Source organism: Hyperolius riggenbachi, chromosome 8 (assembly GCF_040937935.1).
Source record: "Hyperolius riggenbachi isolate aHypRig1 chromosome 8, aHypRig1.pri, whole genome shotgun sequence".
NCBI lineage: Eukaryota > Metazoa > Chordata > Amphibia > Anura > Hyperoliidae > Hyperolius > Hyperolius riggenbachi.
The window spans coordinates 33,394,881-33,416,973 of record NC_090653.1 but is presented as its reverse complement, the minus strand read 5'-3'; the positions used below and the strand labels follow the sequence as shown (position 1 = coordinate 33,416,973).

General features: G+C 44.4%; 1 protein-coding gene across 6 annotated transcripts in view; it reads right to left on the bottom strand.

Annotated features, from left to right (window-relative positions):
• COL11A2 (collagen type XI alpha 2 chain) overlaps positions 1 to 22,093 on the bottom strand; it is a 235,462-nt gene that overhangs the window by 44,403 nt on the left and 168,966 nt on the right. For all 6 annotated transcript variants that reach the window (XM_068250195.1, XM_068250194.1, XM_068250196.1 and 3 more), the window contains 13 exons: positions 21,779 to 21,823; positions 17,489 to 17,542; positions 17,248 to 17,292; positions 14,821 to 14,874; positions 11,776 to 11,883; positions 11,633 to 11,686; positions 11,489 to 11,542; positions 9,461 to 9,505; positions 6,668 to 6,721; positions 4,537 to 4,581; positions 4,255 to 4,308; positions 607 to 660; positions 461 to 514 (listed from right to left, as the gene is read on the bottom strand). In XM_068250195.1, coding sequence (XP_068106296.1) covers positions 461 to 514; positions 607 to 660; positions 4,255 to 4,308; positions 4,537 to 4,581; positions 6,668 to 6,721; positions 9,461 to 9,505; positions 11,489 to 11,542; positions 11,633 to 11,686; positions 11,776 to 11,883; positions 14,821 to 14,874; positions 17,248 to 17,292; positions 17,489 to 17,542; positions 21,779 to 21,823 — 720 coding nt within the window. The remainder of the gene's footprint in view (positions 1 to 460; positions 515 to 606; positions 661 to 4,254; positions 4,309 to 4,536; positions 4,582 to 6,667; positions 6,722 to 9,460; positions 9,506 to 11,488; positions 11,543 to 11,632; positions 11,687 to 11,775; positions 11,884 to 14,820; positions 14,875 to 17,247; positions 17,293 to 17,488; positions 17,543 to 21,778; positions 21,824 to 22,093) is intronic.

Below are 22,093 nucleotides of genomic sequence, written 5' to 3'. Positions count from 1 at the left end.
CTTTACATATGGAGATTTAAGGTGCTTCATAACGTAATGTACTGTCTCTGAATATTTTGTGGGACTCCCATGGAGGGTAGGTATAGGAAGCTGCAGGCACTTAAAGTGCACTCAGTAAGTCACCCTAGTAGGCATTTGGAGTGTTAGAAAGTCATGCCCAATGACTCTTTACTGGCTAGGTACCAGTTCCTGCTAGAATTCTAACCCTGGTCTGCTAGATCAAAGGTTGCGCTCCTAATTTAAAGGAGAAATCTGGTGAAATTGTGTGATGCAATCTTGTCCATTTAGACCTAAAACTGTTCCAACATTAATATCTTGTGGAATCACAGCCAAGAAGGACTGGGGCTGTTTAAAGTGCAAACTAAGGCCCTAGCCAGTGTTTGCACAGTGTTCTTATTAAAGTGCTGAATGAGTGTGTGCATATAATGACATGTGGCTGGAGAATGTTATCAGATCTTACCTGTGGTCCCACAACACCTGGAGGTCCAGTGGTTCCCATTTTACCTTGGAAACCCTAGAAAATAAAACAAGGCACAATTGGTATAGAGTGGAATACATCAGAATGAAATATACTAAAGGGCACAAGAGACAAGCTAGAAACCTTACCACTTCTCCTCTCTGTCCAGGATGCCCGGGGATTCCGTCTTTGCCTGGAGGACCCTACCGAATAAGCACAGAATTATTAGCTCTGCGGCTTAGCTTCTGCTGAGTTGTTTCTTTACAGAAGAATGGTTTCTATTGAAAGATTAGCACAGTCCAAAATAAAAGACAGGCCTTGGTAGACTGAAGAATTTCTCCACTGTGTTGCCCCTCTGTAGAACATGTTGTAGTGGTAGTCAGAAGAATTCCTTATTAAAATTTACAGCTGTGACTGTGGTCATGAAGTCTACTTAATTTAGGAAGATGATGAAACATGGGGTACTGGGAGCAGCGCAGAACACTTCAGATGTCATTCCAGTAAATAAAGTACAAATCACAATCAAGTAATAAGAACTTAAGTCTAAGAAAGCAACCAGGCATATGGACCTAGTCATTTCAAAATGACAAAAGGGTTCATTCAATATGACTATATACTAACTACCACATGGTAATGCGTCGTACTGGACGCTCCATTCATTAAAGTGCTGTGAGTCTTATCTCACGTGTGCAATACCACCTCCATACCCAAGGCTGGATTTACAACTCAGAGGCCTGTAGGCGCAGGCATTCTGGCACCCTAAACTCCACCCCTGAACACAGGCCACACCCCCAAGTAAAATATTATGAACTTTGCCTTATGTCACTAACTGTCCTTAGAATCTTACACTCTGATCACTGTCTCATATCTTTATATAACTCACATGTTAATGTAAGCACCATCCTTAGTGACATGAGACACTAATTAGGGTGTAAGCTTCTGAGGTCAGTGATCTGAGGAGGAGGGGCCGCCTCTACCACATAAGGCGCCTGTAGGCATGTGTCAACAGTTCCTTATGGAAAATCCGGCCCTGTCCATACCCCTCATTATTCAATGCAGCTGTGTGAACCTGGGTTGGTGGTCATACAACAGGACTTTTTTCCAATGTGCGAAGAATTCATTTTTTGTTTAAAAGTTTATAAAGGCATGGGGTTCCCCTCCTGAGTTCTACCAGCTCTGTGTCCTGTCATAGTGGCTACAATAGAGCGCGGGGCAGCCCAGTGAACATGTGGGTTCCTTCTCACTTGTGCAACCAACCCAGTGTGCCTGTCAACATTAGGGGAGTATTGACTGGGGAGAGCGTTGTTATTCACTTGATACATTGACAGAGGAACTAGCTTACAGGGAACCTGAAGTGAGAGAAATACGGAGGCTGCAATCTTTATTTAATTGCCTGACTTCTGTGCTGATGCTCCGCCTCTAATACTATTAGTCTCTGGACTAGAATGAGCTGCAGATCAGATTCTTTTACTCTGGTCTGACTCCATTAACAGCATGCTTGTTGTAGGTGTGTGGTTCAAAAACAACTAAAGCCACTGAGCATGACAGCCAGGCAACTGGCACTGTTGACAAGGGAATGAAGATGGCAGCCTCTGAATTCTTCTGACCTCAGGTTCCCTTTAACTATCAGGCATTCCTACTACGTCAAGGGGATGATGCCCAAAGAATACCCATGTGCACTAGAATAGGCACATTTCTTTGGATGAAGATGATTATTTGCTTTCTACCTTCCTTTGAAAGGCATTCTAAAAGCACAAAATAGTGGGCTGAAAAAAAGAGAGTGAGTTCAGAGTTTGCATAGTCACTGCCTCTCCTTGCTCTATACTGAATCTAAGGCTCGATCGAACACAAGAATCGATGTATATGGTTAGATTAACCCTCCTGGCAGTTAAGTAAAACCGCCAGGGGGCAGCGCAGCACTATTTTTTTAATTTTTATTTTTTTTAATCATGTAGCTAGCCTAGCGCTAGCTACATGACAGCCACTGTGCAGCGGCATCCCCCCACCCTCTTCGATCGCCTCCAGCGATCAAGCCTGTCCGGAAATCCTGTTATGAACGGGATTTCCATTAGGGCTTTCCCTGTCGCCATGGCGACGTCCGGTATGACGTCATCAACGTCGTGACGTCAAAGGGAGTCCCGATCCAACATTCAGCGCTGCCTGGCACTGAATGGCCAGGCAGCGCATGGGGTCGGGGGGGTGCGGCGAGTAGCGGCGAATCAGTGCGGAGGCGATCGGGCAGTACACGCAGCTTGCAAAGTGCTAGCTGCACGTACAAAAAAAAAAAAAATATGCAAATCGGCCCAGCAGGGCCTGAGAAATCCTCCTGCGCGGCATAGCCCGAGGGCTTACCGCCAGGAAGGTTAAGTCTCCTCTTAACTGTTTTTGCTGTAGTGTTTTGTAAAACATACTGGTAGTTACATCAGTAAAACAAGATTTTTAGCTACAGAAGTCTTGTTTTAACAACAAAAAAGGGTTAAAATCTAGACACTATAATGACTAATCTATCAGATGGCATTATTACATCTCTATCTGGCGTCCCCTTCAGCAAACTGGGACCGAACATTTCAAAAATTGTCTATTACGCGGTAAAACAATTGTTACCTTTGCCTGGGTCATATTAAAAAACACTTGGGCTTGATTCACTAAAGCGTAACACTTAGCAGGACAGTAACTTTGCGCAAACGGCGTTACACTTCACGCGCAAAGTATTGTTATCACGCGCTAAGTATCATTATCGCGTAAAGTCACTGCAGATCACACGAACAGTATGTAGATAATGAATTATTACTATATACAGTACATTATGTGACGCGTGTTAAACTTTTCGCGCACCGTGCACTCACATGTTAACGTAAGCACCATTGCTGATTTCATTGCCAAACTCTATCTCTTGATTGCGTGAAGCGCCATAGCTTTCAATGGCATTCCGCACTTAGCGCATGAAGCGTAACACCGTTCGCGCAATAAAACTTAACACGCGAACAGTGGAAACTGTTCGCACGCATAATGCTTTGTGCGCTCATTTGTGCGTGCACAGCCTTTACACGTGATAACTGACTTATCACGGTTTAGTGAAATGAGCCCTTAGATTGGAGAAAGGTTAGTTGGGGTCCGATGCACTATGCTCAGGGGTAACGCAAGGATTGCTATGGTAACACGCGTCATAATAGCAATGTGCGCTTTAAACAGCTAATGCACGTGGTGCTAATGGGTAAGCAGGCGATGTTTCGCGGCATTACTACCGGTAACATTTCCTAAAGCACATAATGTCTACTCATTCAGTTTGTAGTTATTTCACACCTGTATCCAAGTGAACAGTACCTTCAGTTTAAACATTGTACTTTATGTGGCATTTAAAAACTCTGTAATGTTTTCAGCTTTTGTTACTACTAAGATAAGACAAGACAAGAACATTTATATCGCGCTTTTCTCCTAGCGGACTCAAAGCGCCAGAGCTGCAGCCACAAGGACGCGCTCTATAGGCAGTAGCAGTGTTAGGGAGACTTGCCTAAGGTCTCCTACTGAATAGGTTCTGGCTTACTGAACAGGCAGAGCCAAGATTCGAACCCTGGTCTCCTGTGTCAGAGGCAGAGCCCTTAACCATTACACCATCCAGCCACCATCCAGATAACTGTTTTGTTAACTTTTTGACTTCCACATATGTATATTTCATTATCCGTCTCTATTTAACAGTCCCAGTGATACTCAAAACCCAACCTTTCAACCATGAGGAACCTAGATGTATAACCATACAACTATAACATCACATCAATAAACAATATAGATTTACTCACAGGAGGGCCTTTTGGTCCTGGGAAACCGTTAGGACCTTGTGGTCCAGGAAGACCCTTCAAAGTGAAGAAAGAATAAGAGAATATCAGAAACAAGAAAAGCTGAACATACACCAATTACTGAATAAAGAAACGAGGGAAACAACAGTTTATCGTGTTAAGAATGAAAGGTCATAAAAAGTAAGCAACAGCTGAATGCAGATTTGCAAAAGATAAAAAAAAATATCTTGTACAAATATTGGAGAGTGCAAAGATTGCCCAAAATACAGATCACTGTGGACTTACTCGTTCTCCTGACTGCCCAGATGGTCCATCACCACCAGATGTGCCCTACAAAAGAGATAAAACAGGATTCAGCACACAATGCATTCTGGGAAAGTGGGTTGAACAAAGTTCTGAGGAAGGTCTTGTTGCTTTCTTCCTGTGTTAAACTTTAATCATTTAATTTTAAAATCATTTGATTTTAACAGAAACAAAGAGCACAATTTGCAGAACATGACGCCTGCAGACTGCTACAATAAACCCTAGGCAGAAAAGTCATTCTATTTAAAGTGCACCTGTGACCTGAAGTGGCATAATATGCATTATTAAAATAAATTGAAATGTTGCTGCAAAGAGCAGTTCTGGTACTAAATACACTGCTCATGAAGTTAGTCTAAATGACTTTCAAGAAGCCCTTTTCACTTCCCATGCTGTGTAACTCATGATAAACTACTCCTTCCAGCCACAGTACTGAGTTTAAAGGTACACTAATGTCCATAAGGGCTATAGAGCAAGTAACCTGTTTATTTGCTTACCTCATGATAAATAGGTCAGACAGTTGACTAGAGAATGTGTCTGTAAATATGTACACCTGATAACTTTTCTTTTTTGATTTTTTTTTTTAAGAATATATAACAAACTTCATTACTATTGAAGGCCCTGTCCACTGTGACACTGAGCTCTCTGTTTTAATCAGGGCCGGTTCTAGTAACAATGGGGCCCCCGGGCAAAATTACCCTGGGGCCCCCCAATAGACACCCCCCAAATCAAAAATCAGCAGTAGGCACCCTTTGTTGCAGCCAAATATTCACCCAAGGACTCTGAGGCAGGGACTGACACCACCTGTCTGCAGGGGCACCGGGGAACAACAGTTAATTTGGGGGGAGACACCTTGGGGGCCCTAGGGCAATTTCCCCCTTTGCCTCTATGGTAGCACTGGCCCTGGTTTTAATTACAGTTAGTAAAGGAAATCCAGAATTGTGTGGCTTTATAGACTGCACATAGTCAGACACCTACTGTCAGGTCTGGCCTGTTTCTGTAACATGCGTACTACTTAACATATTAATAACAAGTTATGTGATTGTCATCCCTATGTATCCTAATAAAGCACATTAAAAATCCAGGGAGCCTTAAAAACACCCTCCGAAACCTGTTTTTAATTTTGTTTTGGATAACATGGGACAGATGTTGGAGACTTTTTGTTTTTATTGCTGTCTGTATCCTCAGTCTGAAATATTTCTCATTATGACACAAAGATGGTAAATCTCACCAACAGGAACAGAGTCAGCAGGAAAGTGAAAAAAAAAGTTTTTACTTGTCTCCCATTTCCTGTTCCTGAGTCCACCAAAATTCATACTAAGCCATAGAGATTTCAGGGCCAAGAGCAATGAGGAGAAGACACATTAAAACACACAGCAGTAACAAGTGGTTTTATTTCATTACCACACCCTCCATGAGCTTGCTGGGTAGTCTGTAATGCCACACCCTCCAAAGTTAAAATATGGTGAACCCCTAAAGATGGGCTTCAAGCCACACCCTCTCTCTGCTCAGCTGCAGAGCAGAGAAAGCTGAATGCAACTTGTTCAACTAAAGAGTATCTGGACAAACACAGAAACTAATGTAACTAACTAAAAGTCAATTGATCTCTTTCTTGCCAAGGTTGGTCCACACACAGCCGTAGTTCCCTCCAGTAAGTCTGAAACATGAATCATAATGCTCCAGGTACAGTACGTCTTATTTTCTTGGCAAGAGGTAAAGGAACCCAATCCACTATTCAGTTAATGGTAGATCAGGTATACAATCAATATCTTCCAGTGTATCAATCATTTACAACATCTCAGCATTGCACCTGCTAGCTTTATACTGCATGATGCAGCGATGGCTAATCTTAATAGCGCATTGCTACCCCCCTACCCCTCATCCTACTCCTATAATGTTTTGATAATGTACCTGTAATAATAATGTAATGTGTACTATATTTATTTCACAATTAAAACTTAGATGGGAAGTGATTTACAAAATGCAGTATCTTTTCCATGTTTTTTTGTTTTGTTTTAATATACCTACACTGTATGCATGAAATACACATTGCGGCACATAAAACACACGTATTACAGAGACACAAAGCCACAGAAATAAAATGACGTAAAGTAACCTTTGGTCCTGATTTTCCTGTGGCTCCTCTGGGTCCTCTCTGTCCTCTGGGTCCCTGCAGACACAAAATGCAATTAGATCATTAATATTTAGAGCATGTATGTGAGCCAGGGTACAAGCACTTAAAACGCATTATTGGAAAAAAGGCACCTGGAAAAGAGGGTGCAGGGGTTGCTGCTAGTAGAGTACTGGTAAAATTACCGATATTCTACTACTTAATTCCAGCAGTAAAATATTGTTAATCTTTACCGATATTTTACTATGCCTTAACCTAACCCTACTCTCACACAGAATCCCCCCTCTACTGATGCCTAACCCTAACACCTCCCTCTACCGATGCCTAACCCTAAGACCTCCCTCTACCGATGCCTAACCCAAAGACCTCCCTCTACCAATGCCTAACCCTAAGACCTCCCTCTACCAATGCCTAACCCTAAGACCTCCCTCTACCTACTCTTAACCCTAAGGCCTCCCACTACCGATGCCTAACCATAAGACCACCCTCTATTGATTCCTAACCCTTAACCCTACATCGACCCATGCCTAACCCTAAGAACCCCCTCTACCGATGCCTAACCCTAACACCTCACTGTACCGATGCCTAACCCTTAAGGCTCCCTCTACTGATGCCTAACACTAAGACCTCCCTCTACCAATGCCTAACCCTAAGACCCCCCTCTACCGATGCCTAACCCTAAGACCTCCCTCTACTGATGCCTAACCCTAAGATCTCCCTCTACCGATGCCTAACACTAAGACCTCCCTCTACCAATGCCTAACTCTAAGACCTCCCTCTACCGATGCCTAACCCTAAGACCTCCCTCTACCGATGCCTAACCCTAAGACCTCCCTCTACCGATGCCTAACCTTAAGACCTCCCTCTACCGATGCCTAACCCTTAATCCTCCCTCGATCCATGCCTAACCCTAAGACCCCCCCCCCCCTCCCTCCCACTGAAGCTTATCCCTTTACCTTCCCTTTTACAGATGCCTAACCCTTAATACTCCCCACAAATCGTGACTTTTATAATGGGCACCTATGGCGGCACTCTTTTTTCCGCAAAGGCTGTTGTGCCTTTTTTCCTTTTCCGCTTAACACTAAAATGTATGTGTTGCCCCTTAGCAAACACATTCTCATATGCCATCCACGCTCGCATTCTTCTGTCGGACTTGCATAATTTTTATACCCACCTCCTTCCCCGTTTGCCAACCAATACAAAGAGGTTAGAAAAACTGAAGAGTACAAGTAACTGCCGACATGATTAATAGGATTTGCTGCATTTGAGTGAAATCCACAACGGCCAACAATAGCGATGGTCAGTGAGATGCTAATAATTCCAGCTTGCATGCAAATTTAAAGGAAATTGTATGCAGTTTGGAACTGAGCCAATCAAAGTCAGCAGAATTTGATTGCCCTAATTTCCAAGCTGCAGACAATCTGTATTTAATTTGCATGCAAATTATTAGCATCTTAATGACCAACTGTACTAAACTAACTAGGAAATATTGCCATCCATATCCTGTGCTTTCCCTGCAGCCATGTATAAGCCAAGTGCTGCTTGGCCTGAACATCTACCATTTTTATTCTCCAGTGATGACTGTAAATTCATCAGACCGGCTGTGGATGCCACTGGCCAAACTTATCTGTAGCCTAAACTCATTCACTACTAGCAAGGGACTACTAGCAAGAAAAGTTCCCACCACAGTTCATAAATAGGGCCTGCATTACATTATATTCGTGTCGGAGATATGCTTGCAGATCCTTACAGGAAAAACCCCAGGAGGTATATTTTTATCCTATTCAATTTACACACTAGAGCTAGGAACACAAGAGCTAGCTTGGCTGGAGGCACACTAGAGCTATCTTGGCTAGTGTCACAATAGAGCTAGCTTGGCTGGAGGCACACTAGAGCTAGCTTGGCTGAAATCACATTAGAGCTAGCTTGGCTGGAGCAACACTAGAGCTAGCTTGGCTGGAGGCACTCTAGAGCTAGCTTGGCTGGAATCACACTAGAGCTAACTTAGCTGGAGGCACACTAGAGCTAGCTTGGCTGGAGGCACACTAAAGTTTGCTAGGCTCAAGGAACAATACAGGTAGCTTGGATGGTGGGACACTATAGCTAGCCTTGCTGGAGGCACACAAGAGCTAGCTGGGCTGGGGGTATAGTAGATTTAGCTCAGCTGGGGGCATAGTAGAGCTAGCTCAGCTGGGGGCATAGTAGAGCTAGCTCGGCTGGGGGCATAGTAGAGCTAGCTTGGCTGGGGGCATAGTAGAGCTAGCTTGGCTAGGGGCATAGTAGAGCTAGCTTGGCTGGGGCATAGTAGAGCTAGCTTGGCTAGGGGCATAGTAGAGCTAGCTTGACTGGGGCACACTAAAGCTAGCTTTGCTAAAGGGACACTAGAGCTAGGGTGACTGGAGGCACACTAAAGCTAGCATGGCTGGAAGCACACTAGAGCTAGCTTGTATGGAGGCATACTAGAGCTTACGTGGCTGAAGGCACAATACAGCTAACCTTGCTGGAGGCACACTAGAGCTAGCCTGGCTGAAGTCACACTAAAACTAGCTTGGCTGAGGGCATAGTAGAGATAGCTTGGCTGGGGGCACACTAAAGCTTGCTTTGCTAAAGGGACAATAGAGCTAGGTTGACTAATGGCACACTACAGCTAGCCTGGCTGGAAGCACACTAGCGCTAACTTGGATGGGAGTATAGTAGAGTGGCTGAAGGCACATTGAGCTAGCTTGGATGGAGGCATAGTGATATCACAGCATAGAAGCAATGGCTGCATTTACTTACCGAGGGGCCCCTCTCTCCTCTTGGACCTGATTTTCCAGACAAACCCTAAGAGAAAAGAGAATCAAACACAGAGTCATCAAATCATACAACTAGCCCAATATGTATGTTCAATTAAATACCGCAGTGATAAATAATGTACCACAACAGGGACCTAGGTCACCTTACAAACTTTTATAAATTGGGCCTTTTAGCAATAATTGGCATGCATATTCATTCAAAACTAATTTATAGTTAGGCGTCTGTTATTTGTAAAATGATATAGCTATAGCACCCCTAAAACAATGTGATTCTTGATTTTAAACATTCAAATTACAAATGCACAGTCTGTTTGGGTGAAGTGATTTGGGTTACTGTAATTTTTGGCACACAATATTTTTGTTTTGGCATGTTTGTTTGTACTTTATACGGCTAAACAAAACATTTCAAAAATATAATCAAAATATTTCAGTGTATAGCGTCACCAATTTATTAACCCAATAATTAGCAAAAATGTATATGCAGTACATTATGATTACGTTTATTATGGTGTTTTTATAGGCTACTCTTGGAGAACATTTTTAAGGTTAAGCTTTGGTAAAAGTTCAGAGTCAGTGTTGGGCGTTTAAGCTGGACAGGCGTAAGGTTTATCTATAGCTGTACTGTTTAAGGGAGAGGGGGAGGGGAATGACAGGTGGGTAAGCAAGCATTCTGTGGCACAGGAACAAAATAAGATAATGTGCTCATTTGGCGCTGATTATTTGGCCATTTCCCATAGAGGGTCACTAAACGTTGTCATGGTGGAAGCTATACACACGCTAGATTCTCAGTCAAGGCAGTCTAAGCCATACATGTCAAACTCTGGCCTGCGGGTCAAATATGAATTGATCCACATATGGTTTCCCCACCTGAGAACTTTACAAGGGAGGGAGGTGGCCACTACACATTGGCCCACGACTTGGTCCCAGTGTTCAATTTAGGCCCACTTTGTATTTTAATTTGACAACCCTGGCCTAAGCCGATATTTCTCAAGTGTATTTGTAAGGCTTTAGTGAAGGGTTTTGGTTAGTATTAGGCAGGAATAATTGAGAAATTAAGATTGGAGCAAGGTTTGTATGATGTTACATTTGCTTAATAAAGAGTCTTTTTTCTATGAAAGGGGGGATTGGAGCTAGGACAGGGGGTTAGGGTAGTATCACTACAATATTTTGCATTACAAAGTACCCAGTTACGGGCAACGAGAACCATCAGGAGTATTTTGTAGAAGATCAGAAGGAACCTAAATGTTTTCAGCTGAAAATTTGATGCCATGTAGACTTTGCTTTCCTAATATAGAAGGAATTTGTAAGTATGATTGAGGCCTGCTGTCCTGAAATGATGAGTGTAACTACTGGAGTGAAACTAACAAATTCCTTCTATTTTTTAAGAAGGCAAAAGTTGCTTTAATATTCCGTAAAAAATGTAAAGCTATCCAATTCAATATGTCATGTACAACAAATAAACAAGAAAGAATCACACAACTCTAAGGAGCGGTTGCTGGTACTGGATCCCTTGGCAAAGATAATCCATACAATCAAAGGAGGGGTCTGCACACAGTCTTCACTTGCATATGTATGTTTTCTGCCCTTGCCTTGACAAAGGGGACTGGGTTGGCCCCGAAATGATCGTCAATGTATGGTCAGATGTCTTTACATGTATGATGGAACAATAAGCTTGAATTGTTCCAGGTTGAAGACTGTATGCAGACCCCTCCTTTGAATGCATTTACAACAAATAGTCCCTGAAAGAGTCAGCCAGTCATCCACCACATCCAAATACAGCATCCTGAATGACCGTACCTCCAAGCGTACAGCACCCTATTCTGTGTGGGCCAGTTAGGTGCTGTACGATCAGATCGGATAATTCCAGCAGGATGTGTTTAACAGCAAAAGAGGCACATGAAAAAACGTGTGTGAGAGTCTGAAGATAATGCAAGTTAAAGCGTTGTCATAGCAGCCCCTCCACCATAGAGGGGATGGGCTGCACTATATGAATAGGTAATGTTTCCCATACCCGTGCTCCCTTCTCTCCGTTGGCCCCTGGGAATCCTGGGAAGCCGAGAGATCCCTGTAACGATATAAGGCAGAGTTGATTATAAGCCAGTGCAGAGAGGCGGGCGCTGCATACCCGTTATGTTCCGCTGTAACCCTCCTTCACCTTCGTCCCCTGTCGCCCGGGGTAACCTGGCAGTCCTGGAACTCCCAGCTTGCCCTGCAAGATACAAGAGTCACAAGTAAGACCACAGTCTATAGCGATGGATATGGGTTTGTGAACACACACCAGACACCTCAACATCTCACCTTCTCACCCAGCAATCCAAGAGGGCCAGGGTCACCAGGTGGGCCAGATCTTCCCTTTGGCCCCTCAGGACCATCCTCTCCTCGAGAACCAGGAACTCCGCCCTCACCCTGTGTAGAAATAAAACGAAGAGACATATTAAATACAGGAAGTATGGCTAAAATATTGGCAAGACTGGAGTATAGACACAATGAAGGCAAGTATTTTAGGTCCTGTACCAATGTTTAAAAACACAACCTGCCAATCAAAGTGACTATATAGTGTGCTGGTTGAGGGCTCCGCCACTGACATAGGAAAGAAAGGGTTCGTCTTTATCATAGGAAACTCAAAACATTTATTTTAAGTATGTTCATATCAGCTTTTTGCAAGTTCTAGACCCATCTTGTTTTACTGCTGTGTGTGTGTGTGTGGGGGGGGGGCTCCCCCCTTCCTTTTAATTTCTCATAAAAAGGTCCCTTTGGCTGCAAAAAATAAGCCCCACCCTGCCATCATAAGCTCTGCCTACTGCATGCAGGAGGCCCGCCTACTACCCATGGGAAGCTCCTCCCCATCTGGGACACTTTGGAGTAGAGGGGCGCCATACAGTAATCTCCTAGTGTAACCATCCCTGCAGCTAAAATGGTGTCTCCCTGACAGCAGTGGCCTCTCCTTCCACCAGCATCCACAGTGACCTCTCTCTCTCGACCTAGGACCCATACTGACTTCTCCCTCCCCAGCATTAGCACTGCAGTGATCCTGCCTTCCCCAGCAAACACACTGACCTCTCCCTCCCCAAGCACCCACATTGACTTTTCCCTCCCCCAATGGCACCCTTCATGTCCCCAGAAACACCCATAGTGACCTCCCTCAGCACCTAAACTGACATCCCCCTCCCCCAGCACCCACAATGACCTCTCCCTCCCCCAACACCCCCAATGACTTCACCTCCAAGTAGCACCCACACTGACCTCTACTGACCTCTTCTTCTCCCAGCCTCCACCCACACCCCCTTCCCCCAATAGCTGGCACCCAGTACTCACACTCACATGACACAAGTACCCGCACCCAGTCTTGACATTGCACCCAGTACTCACACCTGCACACAGCCTCCACATGACACCCACTATCTGCACCCAGCATCCACATAACCAGTACCTGTACCCAAAGTACCTGCATTTAAATCCCACGTGTCACCCAATGCCCACCCATGACCAGTACCCAGTACAGGCATGGCATCAAGAATTCGCACCCATGTCACACCCAGTATCTGCACCCAGCACCCACATGACATCCAGTGCACGCACCCAGATCTCACATGGCACCCAGCATCTGCGTTCAACACCCACATGACAACCAATACCCCCTCAAGCCAGCACCCATCACCTACATGGCACCCTGTATCGGCTCCCTGTATCCACTTGGCACCCAGTACTTGCACCTAGGAGCCACCTGACAGCAAATACCCCCATAACCAACACCTGCCCCCACATGGTACCAAATACTCACATAGCACAAAGTTCCCCACATACCAAGCACTCAGCCCCCACATGGAATTTAGTACCCCCCCATATCTACCAACCAGCTCCCATATGGCACCCAATATCCACCTATGCCAGCACTAACACGGCACCAAATTCTCTTCATGGCCCACACCCAGTACCCAATCATGGTTTGTACCCTAATGGCACCCAGTACCTAGCCATTATATGCATCTAGTACCCTTCCATGGACTGCACCCACATAGTACCCAGTTCCCACCCATTATCCGCACCCATATGACAACAAGTACTCTTCCGTGGCACACATCTAGAACCTACATGGCACTCATGACTCACTCTTGTCCTGCCCATTGCACCTACATGCACCCAGTACCCACCCTTGGTCTGTACTCAGCATTCACATGGCTACCTGTACCAGTTAGCACTCACATGGCACCATCTGCTACTCATTCAGCACCCAATACTGCTTAGCTACCAATGCAAATTAACACCCAGTACGACTTTTTACCCAGGGCCGGATTTAGGGCAAGGCCTCCTAGGCCATGGCCTAGGGCACCACAGGAGCAAGGGCACCAAAGCCACAGGCTAAACTGGTGCAAGCTTGCAAATGCTGCAATGCAGGGAGATCAGGCGAGCGCCTGACCGCAGTACTCTGCTGCCAGCAGCCTGTGCAGCGGCCACCTTGCTCTCTGTGCACGTTTGCATTGTGGCCGGCTGCTTTGGACTTGGGCAGCATTGGAGACAGAAAGGAAGAGGAAGCTTCTGCACTGGAGACGAGCGGAGAAATGAGTGACACTGATGGCTGCTGTGGTGAGGAGGCGAGCTGGCTACTCCGAAAAGGAGTGATTAAGGGAGTCACCTGGCTACCAATACTGGAGGGAAGTGGAGAGGGGTCATCTGGATACCTATACTAGAGGGAAGGGGGGAGGGGTCATCTGGCTGCCTATACCAAACGTGGGCGGCTGGTGACAGTGGCCTTGGGCGGTAAAGAGTACAATTCCGGCCCTGTTTGTACCCACTGCAACTTAGCACAAGCTGGACCTTTGCAACTTACTACCCACTGCATCTCGGAACCCACTGCACCTTGACACTTACTGCGGTTTTGCAACTACTGATGCTTAACAACCACTGCATATTGGCAACCACTTCTTCTTTACTTCTCTGAAAAGAAGCCTCGGTGCTGTTCAAGAGGGACAGAGGTCCCAGTCATGATCAGGCTTCACTGTGCCCACTGTGCCCAGGCTTCAATGCGCTCTTAGTGGGCACCTATCACTGCTGATAGAGATGCAAGACTGGGGGGAAGGGGACAAAATGCTGAAGGGGAGGATACAGTTCGGTGTAGAAGGTGCTTAATCTTGAAAAAGCCATGTGTTATACACAGTAATAGTCGCTCTAATGTCTTGTCTTGCAAGGTGGCCGGGGGGGGGGGGGGGGGGGTACAGGAGTGGTCTTTGTATCCTCAATATATACTGTACTATATATAGCCAAATACATCACAATCTCTCTTGATGTGTTAACATTGACATGCACCTTAGTGAACAGCATTTATAACGTATATTTGTCACTCACCTTGTCACCCTTCACACCGAAGTCTCCTTTGAAACCAGAAAAACCATCTTCACCCTGATAAAGAATAAAGCAAGTTATTTAGGTAGTGGCTATAACATGTGCTCTACAGAAGGACATTGAAGTGTGTCTGTCACACAGGAGGTGCATTCTCCTGTTATGGGTCTCCACCATGGCAATGATGAGCTGCTACTCCCAGGATCCACAAACACTCAAAAACTCGCCCTTTAACCATTCTGACTATTGGGGAAAACAGGTCCAGAGCTCTACAGTCTTCCAAGTACCTGATCCAATCTGCCAGCACACCAACAAATCTGAACCATTGAATTTCAATAGATTTTGTGCAGTGTATTGGTGAGAAGTCTGATGGACATGTTGGATCTCCACGCAATACAGACAGGGCAGGAGCAGAGGGGGATCCATTGCCCATAGCGATGCATTGCATCAAGCAGTACAACACTTGCAGATTGATATATGTTCCATGGATTTCTACTGAAATCTATCAAGACTGAGTTAGCTATGTATGGTTGGAATTGATCCCTACTTCATTACCAATTGGATAGGGATTGATTGGCTTGCCATAACTGTCCCATGTATAGGTAGCTTAAGCAGTAAGATAAAAAAAATTGCAGCCCTGTATACTGTATACTTGAACCAGCATTCATTCTAGAAATGCACCCAGCAATGCTGCAGAGAGACAAATAAATCAATTCACACTGAGTGTGAACACAGTACTTGATAAAAAGAGAACACATTCAAATGACTACATATTCTTCAAGTGGGATGAAACGCAAAGTTCATCTGTTGTCTAAAGCATTAAACACAGCATAAAACTAGTAGATATATATATATATCCATCCTCTATAATAAAACCCCTGCGTCTCTGCGTCCGGTGTCCATGTGTGTGTCCCTGTGTTTACTCTATTGCGCATGTGCCGCAGGGACATCCTTTGGACAGGGAGCAGGACGGGTCAGGGAGCCGCCGGGCAGGCGTGTGAGCGGCGGGCAGCGTAGGTGGCGGCGGTCACAGGGGTGGGAGGGGGCGTTCCAACACAGACCTAGAGCCCGTTTTTAAATGGGCTTAGGTCTACTAATATATATATATATATATATATATATATATATATATATATATATGTATTTTACAAGGTACTGCAAGGGTTGATCATTCAAACTTTCACTTTACTTTGAAGTTATTTGTGTAGATTGTCATCGCCATCCAAAATTATCAGATTATGTTAAGATGTTATTTACAGTTTTAAAGGGGAACTGAAGTGAGAGTGATATGGAGGCTGCCATATTTAACTCCTTTTAAACAATACCAGCCCTGCTGATCTATCTGGCTACAATAGTGACTGAATCACACCAGAAACAAGCATGCAGCTAATCTTGTCAGATCTGACAATAATGTCAGAAACACCTGATCTGATGCATGCTTGTTCAGGGGCTATAGCTAAAAGTATTAGACACAGATAATCAGCAGGATACCCAGGCAACTGGCATTGCTTAAAAGTAAATAAATATGGCAGCCTCCACCTCTCTATCACTTCAGTTGCCCTTTAAACAATGCAGGCAATGCTTCTGCTGCAACCAGGGGCCAAGCAGAGACGTTTAGCTGCTTTATTTGTTCTACAATTACTTAATTACAAGACAATTGAACAATTTCTCCAACAACCAGCAAGGTTATCAGTTAGTGTTAGTCAGGGCCAGATTTACCATAAGGCACTGTATGCATGTGCCTACAGGCACGTAATGATGGAAGTGCCTTCCTCCTTCATTACCTATGTAGAGTCCCAAGCAGAATGTAAATGAGAGGTTACTCATCTGGGTCGGTTGCACCTCTAGCTACCTAATACTGAGGGTATCTATGGCTACTTAATACTGAAGATAGCTCTGGCTACATAATACTAAGGGACACCTGTGGATACTTACAATGGGCAGGGGAAATAGGGAGAAGTGATAGCTGGGCCAGCTAGCACATTTGTGGTGCAGTTCGGTGTGGATTTGTAGGTACATGGAGGGCAAAGTCTAGGGTGCCAGGACATCTGTGCCTATGATATAAATCCAGGCCTGGTGTTAGTGAAGTGTAAATGTGGCTTTCAGTGGCATAATATCAATTACTGTTTTCTGTTGTCTTTTTGCGGTGTTTAATGTTTTAGAACAAAAATTATAATTTGAGTTTCATACCACTAATTCAATCACAGTCACCATACAAATGCCTATTTGTTGTCTTACCTCCACAAAAATAATCATTCTAACTTTTCATATAAAGCAATTCTGAGATGGAGGAGAAGCCGAGTTTATGTACTTCCTAAATTCCTCACATTCTTTGAGCATTGATTACGAAGATCCCAATACCTCAGTGACAGCTAGAGAACTGTTAGGCTATGTATTCCAAACACTAGGTACATCGAGTAAGTGTCCTCTTACCTTCTCTCCCTTATGTCCTTTTAGCCCTCTGATTCCTTCTGAGCCCTGAAATCATAAGACAAGAGATGAAGGCGGGAGATGGGGAATGACTACACACAAGGAAATGATTGAGGGATATAAGAGATAAAGATAATTAATCAGGACGGGGAGTAAATCAGTCATACATAATGGAAATACAGTTGGGCCAATTTATAGATTAAAAGAACAATACAGAATCCGAGAGGGAAGATTTTCTTAGTACCTTAGCACCTCGAGGTCCGGGATAGCCAATTGTACCTTGTACGCCAAGAGGACCCTACAGAAACAAAGACAATGAAGTTGGTTCTTTACAGAATACAAAAAAAGACAACAGTGAATTACCATCTTTGAATTAGATTGTAAGGAAAGTGGCTTCTGTGTTTTCCTGGATCTTTTGTAAATTTGAAATCAAGTCCGAATTCTAAAGGTGCGTACACCTCTGATGTGAAAGGACCCAATTCCTTTGGGTGACATCACTGGTCCAGCCAGTACAGACGCGTGTCAGCTATGTAGCTGATGACGCGTACTGTTGCTATATGGGGGAGGGGCCAAGGGATGACGTAGCTGCGTGTGTGAAATCACATGGCAGGGGGAGCGTGTCTTCAAAGGAGTTGGCCTTCTGTCGGGTGAGTTGATCTGCTAGGCGGATCACTCGTGGGTTGGGGTTCGGGGGCTGCCATACACATGTTTGATTATCAGCTGAGGTGGTCATTATTGGCCCCCTCAACCAACTTTAGTCAAGCGTGTGTATGAGCCTTAAGTGTCTCGTTGACCATTTCTGCTCATTAGATAAGTTATGTGTTTAAGGACTAACAAAATAGCCTACGCTGCTTATAGTTACCTTATGACTAATGGGGTGGACAGTTATTATATTTCATAATAGTTCAGCTGACAAAACATGAATGTAAAGCATTAGTGTACATATATTTAAGTGTGGATAAAATGCTTTATGAAAACAATCTGACCAGTGAATCAGTTTACTTGTGTTACTGATTTTCCTTTGGTCAAACATACTGCCATGTGCTCGTCCATAGTTTACATTAGGACATTTCTCATCACCAGGCCCGTTTCTACAGCTGGGCGAGCCAGGCGACTGCACAGAGTGCTACAGCACATGGCAGAAAAAGCAGCAGGTCCTATCCAATAAATAGTGCTGACACTGGACTGCGTTTCGTCATCAGTCTAGTCTACCAGGCAGCACATCACTGGTCCTCTGATGGCAGTTTTGTGTCTCCTCCTCCTTTCCTCATTGGGTGCAGCCACAATGCAACTCTTCCCCCTTTATCTCTCCATATAGGTTGTGCTGTGCCAATGGGGCTGATGGAGGGAAGGCCAAAAATCCCTAGTGAGCATGCAACATGCAAGCCCGTGACAGAGTTATGGACAGCAGGATAATCTATAGATGGGTTGCCGGTAGGTCAAGAGGTCAAGAGAAAATACCAGTGACAGTGGCTGCCAATCACAGAGCTCTTTTAGCAGGTAGATTTCCTGTTTCAAGAACGCTTAACATGTAGAAATTAGTGTGTGAGGTTGAGGGGATCATAGTGAAAATATTGTGGAGGGGAGAGGAGGATAATATCTAAAGGAGCCTTTCTCAACCTTTCTATCCTGGAGGAACCCTGCAAATAACTTTTGGATGTCGAGGAACCCCCGCATTTATTTTGCAGGAGGCAAGGTCTTTAAAAGTAGGTGAGGCTGTTTATTTCACTACCCCCATTACACTGCCACTCATTATACTGTCTTCACTCCCTATCCTAGTGCTCTTTATTAATGTGCTCAGTCCTTACTATTCTGCCCTCCAATGTAGTGCTTCTTTTTATAGTACCCCCCATTATAATGTGCTCTATTATACTTCCCCCACAATGGCTATCATTCATAAACATGTTGTCGGTAAAGAGAATCTGTGCGGGAAAACACCGCTGGCGGTGTTTTAGACTTTTGGCTGCTCATTCATAAAAATGTATCCAGTTGCGATAGCAGTGCGGAGATTCCCCGAACTAGGCTGTCGGTAGGCAGGCGGTAGGAACACAGGAAGCTGCCAAATTGATACATTTCTCTGTGTTCCGCTCTACTGCAGCTGCCTGGGAGGTCTGTGTCTCCATTCACTTAACATTGTTATCGCCACATCAGAGGGAGTGGTACTTCCCGACCTGACACCGCTTGCTCTAATCTTTATGAATTAACATTTTGTTAAATTTTTTAGGATAATCACCGCACAAGGCGGTGATTTATCGCTCTGCTCGGTAATGTCAGCTTTTCATGCGGAAAGAGTCTTTATGAATGCAGATTTAGCTACGTGGTCGGTAAAGTCAGCTGTTTTAAGCATTTCCGCATGCGGAAATGCTTTATGAATGATAGCCAATGAGGGAAAATGCCAAGTAAACCCTGCAGATTACTCAAGGAAAATTGGGGTTCCAGGGAACTCTAGTTGAAAAAGCCTGATGTGATGAAATATAGGGGGGAGACTACCGACTGAACTGTGGGTGCTGATGAGCATGTGAAATATGAGAGGTGTGGTGGTAAAGAGGACATTATGAAACGTTCACATAGGGGGTGGGAGGGAGGGAGCCGTGTATGTGTGTGTTTATGTGTGAGCTTACTGAAATATGGGTGTGGGGAGTAAGAGACAGCATTCATGGCATAGTGGTTAGTACTCTCATCTTGCACTACTAGGGTCCAAGGTTTAAATTATGGGCAGGACTCTGCATGGACTTTGTAAGTTCTATACCCAAAAATGGCTTTGGACTATCATGGGGACACTAGACTACTAGACTCTGAAGGACAGTTAGAAATATGACTATGGACACTGGAAAGCATTGTGGAAGTAGGTTCTGTATATAAGTTACGGCCAGAACCCGAAGTTTAGCCACTTTGCGTTCTGGCCGGTCAATGTGCGAAGTGGCCGCGGCGGTGCGGCCAATGTTAGAAATGAAATGATTCCAGTAAGATTAAATGTATGTTCTGGCCGTCTCGCTGCGGCCAAATGTTTCAAAAGTGAGTTCATTTAATGAAATTAAGCCGGCGGCAATGTAACAAATGAAACCGCCGGCTTCAGCTCTCTCTCCTTCCGCTGCCTCTCTCCTATACAATACTGGGCAGCCGGTGGGGACATGTGTGTCCCCCCAGAGTCGTTCGTCGCAGCAGGGAATCCTGCTGTTCGTTCTTACAGAGCAGGTGCTGGCAGAAGCAATATCTGCAGCCTTCCCGCTCTGCTGCGCTGGAGCGACGAACGACTCTCGGGGACATGCATGTCCCCACCGGCTGCCCGTAGGAGAGAGAGAGGCAGGGTGAGGAGAGAAAGCTGAAGCCGCCGGCTTAATTTCATTAAATGAACTCACTTTTGAAACATTTGGTCGCAGCGAGACGGCCAGAACATACATTAATCTTACTGGAATCATTTCATTTCTAACATTGGCCGCACCGCCGCGGCCACTTCGCACATTGACCGGCCAGAACCCGAAGTGGCCGGCCAGAACGCAAAGTGGCCAAACTTCGGGTTCTGGCCGTAACATATATACAGTGTAACAATAATAATTTAATAAAATATGTGCAGGGGGATGGGGGAATACTGAAATAAGGGTTTTGGGAGAGTTCACGTAATGAAGGGAAGGCAGGCATAATGAAACAGCTATATATATTGTTATTATAATGTTATTATAGGTTTGTACACATTCTAATGGACATTTTGAAGAAAATTGTTACCTTAACAGATGCTGGTAATTTTTAATAGCGCAAATGACACTTAGTCACAGTAATTCATTACCCTGGCATGGTATCATAAATGAACAGGCAAAGGTTCAGAAATACTGAGTTGGACAATAGCTTGGTGTTAAAGAGACTCTGTAACACAATTTTGAGCCTTATTTCTTCTATCCTATAAGTTCCTATACCTGTTCTAATGTGCTCTGTCTTACTGCAGCCTTTCCTAGTTGCACAGTGGCTGTGTTATCTCTGTTATATGATCTAATCTTCTCTCCTCTGTTGGGTCTTTTGGGCTCTGGCAGTCAGGCTGGAATGTGCTGTGCTGCTTGCGATTGGCTAGAAGCTATACACACCCTCTCCACACACCCTGCACACTCTGTATGACTCACACACTGAGCTATTCTCAGCCTATTACTTGCTATGTCATTTGTGTGTAAACACTGCCTAAAAATGGCAATTACAAGCCAGGATTGGAGCAGGGAGTGGCAGAAACAGCACAGAGGGGCCCAGGAGAACACAATGAATAGAATGGTATGCTTTTTATTGTAAGAATTTTACAGTACAGATTCTCTTTAACATTTAGTACACCACTATGTTTTAACACCATTCCACAACGTTAGTTTCAGTTTGTGGGTTTGAAAATACTTCTCTGCAGGAAATGCATCATCTCATTGAATTGAGATACAAACTGGATCAATGTACTTGTTTTATTATTGCCCCGTCTTTATTTCAACAACAAGACACCTAGATGTCATGGGAGACTGGATCTTATTGCTTGATTTTCTACATAGGTAACTAATGTGAGACATACCTGATTTCCCTTGGTGCCCGAATAACCCTCTTTGCCAGGATGACCCTAAGAAGAAAAAAAAAACAAAAAACATTTGAGATTTGTGAAATAGATAGACTCCGCCCTACTACTGTCAATGTAAGAAGCAAACTAGATCTTAAAAAAGTAATTATTACTGTAGATCCAATGTCATTTAGATAAGTCCTGGAGGTCTGTATCTATACACTGTGTTTTATATCAGTGGGATATAATGACTGCAGACAGCCACCAAATTCATCACAAATAACTGAACAGGGATTGGAAGTTAATATATGAGCCTGGTAATAAGCTGTACAC